At 38.1% G+C, this 7,949-nt stretch overlaps 1 protein-coding gene across 1 annotated transcript in view; it reads right to left on the reverse strand.

The window, feature by feature from the left end:
• Nucleotides 1-3,581: 3,581 nt before the first annotated feature.
• The window catches only part of SLC17A8 (solute carrier family 17 (vesicular glutamate transporter), member 8), a 31,477-nt gene continuing 27,109 nt past the window's right edge, over nucleotides 3,582-7,949 (reverse strand). The window contains exons 11-12 of the mRNA XM_005882346.2: nucleotides 5,991-6,118; nucleotides 3,582-4,196 (exon numbers count right to left, since the gene is read on the reverse strand). Of these exons, the coding sequence (XP_005882408.1) occupies nucleotides 3,852-4,196; nucleotides 5,991-6,118 (473 nt within the window). The 3' untranslated portion in view covers nucleotides 3,582-3,851. The remainder of the gene's footprint in view (nucleotides 4,197-5,990; nucleotides 6,119-7,949) is intronic.

Genomic DNA, 7,949 nt, shown 5'->3' on the forward strand with positions numbered 1-7,949 from the left:
AATGGCAGACTAGGTAATTCAGACCAACCTTCACACTAGAAAAAAATATATATTTTAAATGACTGCTCAAAAGCATTGAAGAGCTAGCTAGCATGGCCGTGAAATTTTACCTGGCCATCTGGGAGGAGAAAAAAATCCAAAGTAGTGAGCTTGACATTTGAGGCCACTTTTCGCCTGGGAGCATGTTATTGATAACAAAGGCAGTGTTGGACAGCTGAGCAGTTTGATGGCCTGGTATGGATACAAAAGTTGGATGCTGGTGGAAACACAGTGGTGCGGGTAGGGACCGTGAAGCGCTGTACTCTAGGAAGAAGGGGAAATGGAAAGTAAAAGAGCCTTCACATTGCCTGTGGCCCAGCTTCACACCATCTGGGTGGCCCAGGAGATCTCAGGCCTTGCAATTGGATGAAAGATCCCAGATTGCTAGTGCCTTCAGGCTCCTGGAAGAAGCAAACAAAAATCCTCCCTGGAGAGAAAAAAAAAACCAACACATTATTTTAAGATTAAATTCATTTATACAAACAACATTTCATATACAAATTTAGATACAAAAAAACCCACAGGCACAGACTGAAATGAGATAATATGAACAAGAATCACCAAAATGAGCAGAAAATAGAATCACCTGGTCTGCAGATAGTGGCACTAATCAGACTTTAAAATATGTAGTTTATTATGTTCCAGGGGGAGAAAATGGTATTAAAAATTTCAATAGAGAACTAGAAATGTTTTTTAAAAGACACAGCAGAATTGAAAAAGAACCAATAAAAGTTCTAAAGCTGTAAAAACAATAACTAAAATTAAGTGCACAATGGATGAATTTTTTTACTGGAATAGATGTTGTTGAAGAGAAAAATAAAGAACTCAAAAATAAGTCAGAAGAAGATGTTCAGAATGACACAGAAAGAGACAAAAGGCTGGAAAATAGAGAAGAGATAGGCATCCTACACACAGTCCAGCACCCATTTAACTGGAGTCCTGGAAGAAAGAACAGAGAGAGAGAATATAGCAGCAGTATCATGATGAAAAGATCATGTAAAAAATTTTCACAATTGATGTAAGACATTGAGACACAGATTGAATTAAATGGACTTGGCAGTAAAGAAAGGGCTACTTAAAAAAAAAAAAAAGTCAACAATTCTAACTCCAGCAAAAGGGTGCTGCAATTTACTGAGATAAAAAACAGAAAAGGAAGAACAGGTTTGTTGGGGTTGGGAGGAGTCCGTGTGAAGTAGAAATAGCAGGTTTCAAGTTTTACCTGTTGAATTTAACATCTAGGCAGGGATAACAAATGTGCCATTATTTCTTGAGTAATTGTTCTTTTCCTTGTCATGTTCAGGAGTCTCCAAAACTTTCAATCTTTAAAAAGAACCAGTTAAACCTTTTTGCCTCAAGAATCCAGCACCCTTAGAGGCCTCCTTTCCTCCTTCTCGAATCCATGGTTTGCCTCCAAGGCTCGATCTACAAATGGATATTTACACCAAAACATACAATGACTTGCAAACTGCATCTGCCTGGTGTTCAATTATAATTATCCGTTCAAGGCAACCTTCACAACACCCCTCACAACAAAATAATGTGCTTTTTAGTTATAACACCATGATCCAGGGCTCCATTATTTTTAATATTATAAAGGCAAGTTACAGGTACCCTAAATGCTTTGATTTACCGAAATGTGAAATTTCTGCATATGACACTGACTTTAAATGATGGAGCAAATACAACTTGGTGTCACAATTTACAATATTACCTTAAGGATTATCATGAGGTTTTTTTAAAAAGAGTTATTTGACTTTATTAACAGAAGAAAAGGAAAACACTGACTACCATAAAGTTCTCTCTTTTTCTTTTTACTTAGAAAACAGCACGACTTTCACAATAAATTCTGTGGCTAATGGATGAAAAATAACATAGCATGCTTTCTTTTCAACTGAAAGTTCCCAAAAGGTTAAAAGATGACAATGGTGATGGCTATTGTTTATTTAGCACTTTCTACATGCCAGAAGCTATTCTAAAGGACTTACATGAGTTCACTCATTAAAGACATTTAAAGACAGATGATAATGTAAATTATATACTAATGATATAAAGAATATTATTTAATAAAGAATCAGGCGATTCCTTTTTTTAAATCAACTCTGCTGGTACAATTGGGGACCAGAAACATATATATGGGAGAATTAGAAAAACACTCTACAATAATAAACTACATGCAAATGTATTTTCCACAATATTATATTTTTCTTCTGAAAGTATAAATAAAATTTTCAAAAACAATGAACAGGAAAATAATTGTATTTTCAAACAACTCTTTACATGCCAACATTAAAATTTTAAATATCATTAAATTTTAAAATATATCTGAAGAGTATCCATGTTATTGCCTTATGCAAATCAAATATGAATTTTTCAACACTAGGTCTAGTTGTCTCAGATGTTTTCTATCTAGTATTTCCCTGTATAACTACTACCATATTATTGTTTCCCCTGAATATCATTCCAAATACAGTCGTTTAGAATATCTCAATCATAATTTTGTGTAACTTAGTCAAACTTTCTAATATCACCAGCAAAAATGGCTAAAGACATACATTTTTTTAAAGACTTTTTTTCAAGAAAATTTTACCTAATAAAATGCATGATCTGATTTTTTAAATTACTGAATGTCTTAATGATTTATAAGTAATTTGGGGCATTACTTAACAACATTCTTGATATTATGAAGGGTTGAAATTTAATAGCCAAGCTTTTGTTTACCTCTTCTTGGCCATTTTTGATTAGAGATTCCTGGAAATTTACTATCTTACATAGCCTTTTCTTTTTTCTTTCTTTTTTAAAACCATTTTAATCTCTCCCATAGTCTGTGACCCTTATTATTTTTTAAAAAACTATGAATTCACAGAATCATTTGACTTTTTAGGTCACAGCCCCTCATCCAACATGTGAATGCTCTGCCGCATTAACACAAATGCTTCCCATCCCCTGCACCAGCCAAAAGACGAAGTTATGCACAAGACAGCCCACTGCATTGTTTTCATTATTAAAACTGTCTTTCCTACCCTAAGGTGAAACCTTCTTCCCAAAAACTAATACCTATTTTGGACCCCACCAACCTCAGCACTGGCCCTGGCAGAATGGCTTTGGGCCAATCTCCAGCTTCCTTAGTTGTAAAATGGGGATAAGAACTGTATGTCATTGTGGGTGTGCAGATTCAATGAGGATGTTCTAAAGCACCTGGCACAACACAGGGTCTCCCTGAGCACAGCCTTTCTTAGGGTTAGGAAACCTCCTCTGCATGGCTGCTCTCAGAAATGCAGTGGCAGCTACTGTTTTCTCTCCTCCAAGCCAAATATCCCCATTTCCTCCCATTTTCTTTTTTTTTTTCTTTTTTAAATTTATTATTTCAGAGGGTAAGGAAGAGGGAGAGAGAGAGAAACATTAATGATGAGAGAATCATTGATCAGCTGCCTCCTGCGTGCCCCCTATTGGGGATGGAGCCTGCAACCTGGGCATGTGCCCTTGACCGGAATCAAACCCGGGACCCTTCAGTCCTTAGGTTGATGCTCTATCCACTGAGCCAAACCAGCGAGGGCCCATTTTCTTTTTAAAAAACAACAACATTATATATATAAATATACCTATTTTGTCAACTTAGCGTAAATTCCATACCCATAAATGTCATTGCAAGATAATATCTCTTTTCTCTATTGCTGATTAAATCTTCTCTCCCCCTCCCCCACCTCCAGGGTCCCCATATTTAACCCCCTGGCAAGCTGGGCTACGAGGAAGGCAATAGGTATGGATACTTTCTGGTTCTAAGGTGAGGGGAAGACAGAAGTGCCCCTCAGACATTAGGCTGTATCTGAGAAGCTTCCCTCTTCATTCTGGTATGATGTCAGCTCTCCCTCATCAAGGGTCACTCCCCCCTGCCCTCTCCATTCCTTCCTCTGGATTTCACAATTCTGGGTGGTGGCTCCATATGACATCTTCTTTCTGGGACTTGCAAGACTCTCATGGTTGAGTTCTATCTCCTCAGCTAATTCATCTTGGTCGATGATTCCACACTTCTCCTCAGAGAGGTTCTCAGGGTCGGCCCACTCCTGTTTCTCTCCCGAAGCAAAGACCCCATAGAAGATCACGCCACTGTAGTGCACCAGGGCAGCGATGAGGAACACATTCTGCCATTCCTCGCGGGTCTAAACAGGAAACAGTACTAATCATCATTTTAACAAGAAAAAGAGAGAGAGAGATGAACAGAATGCTCTGGACAAAAGTTCCAGTCACCCCAAAGGCAATGTTGTGCTCCTGGGAAGACGTCAGAAGCATGCCCGGGATCCAAACAGAGTTTGAGTGTTTGAGAAATGAAAGTTACGACTACAATGAATATGCATTTTTTTAATTTATAAAAATACTTTACAAAATAAGCATCATGTAAAATTCAGCTCTCTGAATATACAAAACAGGTTTTCACTCAGCTAGTAGGTTAAATGAAACTTGCTTTTGGAACCCACCGTTTTTAATATCAGAGGTCTCAAATATCAGAGGTCTCAAATCAGAGGTCTCAAAAAAAATTTCCATTTGAGCCATGAAAATACTCAGTCTGCACTGTCAATAGCTGATTTATAATTATATTTTCTGTGTAAAATACCATATCAAAAATAATGGGTATTTGTGTTTAAAGTTAAGGGAAGATAGTGACTGAGATTTAGTAGGCATGTTATCAATCTTATCATCTCACTAACAGAGAGGGAAACTGAGTATTCTCTGACTGTAATAATCTCCAAATCCCACCTTTCTTTTCTATCAACAAATAAGAAACTTTGCCCAGAAGCATGGCTCAGTGGTTGAGGGTTGACCAGGAAGTCACGATTTGATTCCCGGTCAGAGCACATACCTGGGTTGTGGTGGGCTTAATCCCCAGTGTGGGGCATGCAGGAGGCAGCAGATCAATGATTCTCTCTCATCATTGACGTTTCTATCTCTCTCTCTACCTCTCTCTTCCTCTCTGAAATCAATAAAAATCTATTTAAAAATAAATAATAAATATGAAAAAATTGCCCATGCTTTTTCCCCAAAAAAGCTGAAAGACTTTCTGAAGTTATATTTGTAATAGGCAATCCAAGTTAAAAAAATATATGTATATATGCATAACCCATGGACACAGACAATAGGGTGGTGAAGGCCTGGGGCGGGCTAGAAGGGGTCAATCGGAGGAAAAGAGGGACATATGTAATACTTTCAACAATAAAGAACTATTTTTTAAAAATAGTAGGGTAAGAACAACATAGTTTCAAAAACTGTTATTTGTAGAAAGCAGCATCCTGGAACCTCTTCAGTGACAGAGATTAAGAAGCCATGTGGCCTGTGGCTGAACTCTGCATGGATCCTCCTTCCTGGTCTAAATGCAGAAAGGCTCAGTACTGACCGAGTGCCATACCCTTCTTAGGACGGGTCATTAATGTCTTATTTATTTTCTGTATAATAAGGAAATATAACAGCACTATTTTTATGCTGGAACATGTTAAGCAATAGATGGAAATGGGCTATAAAGTTTAATTACTTAGAATCATAAAACAATCTTGAGTAATTTATTCATCCCGAGTTGATTGCCTCAGTTTCTTCCTGTCTCTAAACAGTCTTTATGGTACTTGTCCCCACTACACACACACCTTTTATTTGTCAGTTGAGAAATTGAAACATGGAATCAAAATTAATCAGTCCTATTGCCATCGATAAACAATAAATTAAAGAAGAAGGAGGAGGAAGGGGAGGAGGAGGAGAAGTGAGGGAAGGAAGAATGGAAGGAAGGGATGGAGGGAGAAATAAAGGGGGGAGATGAAGAGATGAAGAGAGATAAAAAATAAGGTAAGTTCAAATGACTCAGCCAAGGTCAAGGACAAACATTTACAGGCTGGGGTAGGGCTTTGAAATCACAAGTTTGTGCAATATTTCAGTCCTCTGATCCTCACAGCCCAAAAGGAGGCCATTACCTTGTGCTTGGTCATTGCACCAACAATGAGGGGACAGACCATTCCAGAGAGGGTTCCCACTCCATTGGAGATGCCCATGAGAATGCTGGCGTAACGGGGGGCAATGTCCAGGTGGTTGACATTAAAACCTACAGTGAAGCAAACCTCAAAATCAGAGTCAAGACCAGAATCCCAAATACATTTTGGAAACTACTTAGTTTCCCCCCAACTCTCATCAATCTATGTGGTTTCTTCTAGCATAAGACTAATGGGTACCTGTACAGAGAGGGCTGGGCTGAGGATTGTCAGGCTGTGTCTGCATCTAGAGGAAAGTGTGCTGTGATTGATTAGCAATGTCTGCATGGACTCTCCATAGAGAAAATTAAGGCACCTGTGCCTTTTAGGTTCAGCACTCCAAAATAATGGTGTTTTCAATACTGAAAAGCAGAAAGCCTGGGTCACATTTATTCAGAGTAAACAATCACACAATCACATTCGGTGTGATGAGAATCAAACCCTGCCTCATAACATCCTCCCTTCCAGCCCTCCCCTCACTCCCAATAGGCCACCCTAGGGAAGTCTGCCTTAGTGGCCAAATGGCATACTGGCTAAGGTACTTTTTAAGTAATACAATTGCAGAGACATTGACAGAATCCCCTGTAATTTACAAACACCTTCCGTATAATACTTGATTTCGAGTCCACAAATCTAGATTTTAATCTTATTTCTAACATTTAAGTCATTTTAGGCCTTTGTTACCTCATCTCTAATATGGGGTATTATTACTACTTAAGTCATAAAGATGCTGTAATATGAGACCCAGGTGAAGTATGTATGTAATATCCCATGGCAAATAGCTAAGCTCTGCTAACTACCACAAGCCACCACTAACCACCATTAACTACTTCTACCACTACCACAACTACCAATACTACCACTAACCAGCACTACCACCACTAACTACCACTAACTACCACTACTACCACTACCATTACCAGTACTACTCCTGCTATGATGTTGTTGCTAGGCATCTCCTCTCTTTGATCAAAAGATGCTGCTGCAGGGAGTGGTAAAATAATAACTTGCCAATACCTCACTATTCACCTGTTTATCAGGAGAAAAGAATGAGTGGAAATGGGGAGGAGTGGCGACAGGGGAAGAGCCAGGCTGCGAAAGGGACAGCTTCAGGCTCTAAGAACCAACTCTACCAATATTGCCCAACGGTGCATTTTAGAGTCAGACAGGCCTGCCTCTGATAGCTTAATTGAGATGCAAACCTGGACAAAGGATTTAAACTTTCTGAATTCCACTTCTTCATCTATAAACTGGCATAATAATTCTTATACAATTTTTGTAAGAATTCACTTAAATAATGTATGTTCATTACATGGCACATAGAGGTAGAAACTAGCACATATATGGTTTTTTTTGGTTGGTTATCCATATCTGTCTTGTTTCTATTTTAATACCTGAACTGGCAAAGTGTCTGGCACACAGTAGGCCCTCAATAAATCATTATTTAATTAATTGCAAATTTGAGCCATGACATGACAGCAGGGGGTTGTAATTTCTATTTACTCATTTTTTGGGTATTGCTTTGCTTTTAAATTCTCTATTCTGTGCAAAGAACCTGAAAATAGGATCTAAAATTGTTTGTCCTAATCTGGCACATTGGCTGGTTGCTTTTTCCTACTTCCATTCAGGAAAATTTTTGAGAAAACCTCTTTTTTTTGTAATAAACATGCCATCTCTTTCAGATCAAAGTGGCAGACAATTCAAATATGAAACAGCTGCAAAATTAATTAATCTTGCTGTTGATTTTAATGTGATAAACACTTATTAGAAAAGAACCCAGAGATAAGAAGCAATTAATGTGATTGTCAAGCATTATATTCTGATGCAAAGCCCAGGCATCTGTGTTCAGTTAAAGATAAGGTTCAATTAAAGATTAGGTTTCTAGCTGCACAATCCTGGTGTTCG

Source organism: Myotis brandtii, unplaced genomic scaffold (genome assembly GCF_000412655.1).
Source record: "Myotis brandtii unplaced genomic scaffold, ASM41265v1 scaffold708, whole genome shotgun sequence".
In the NCBI taxonomy this organism is placed as follows: domain Eukaryota; kingdom Metazoa; phylum Chordata; class Mammalia; order Chiroptera; family Vespertilionidae; genus Myotis; species Myotis brandtii.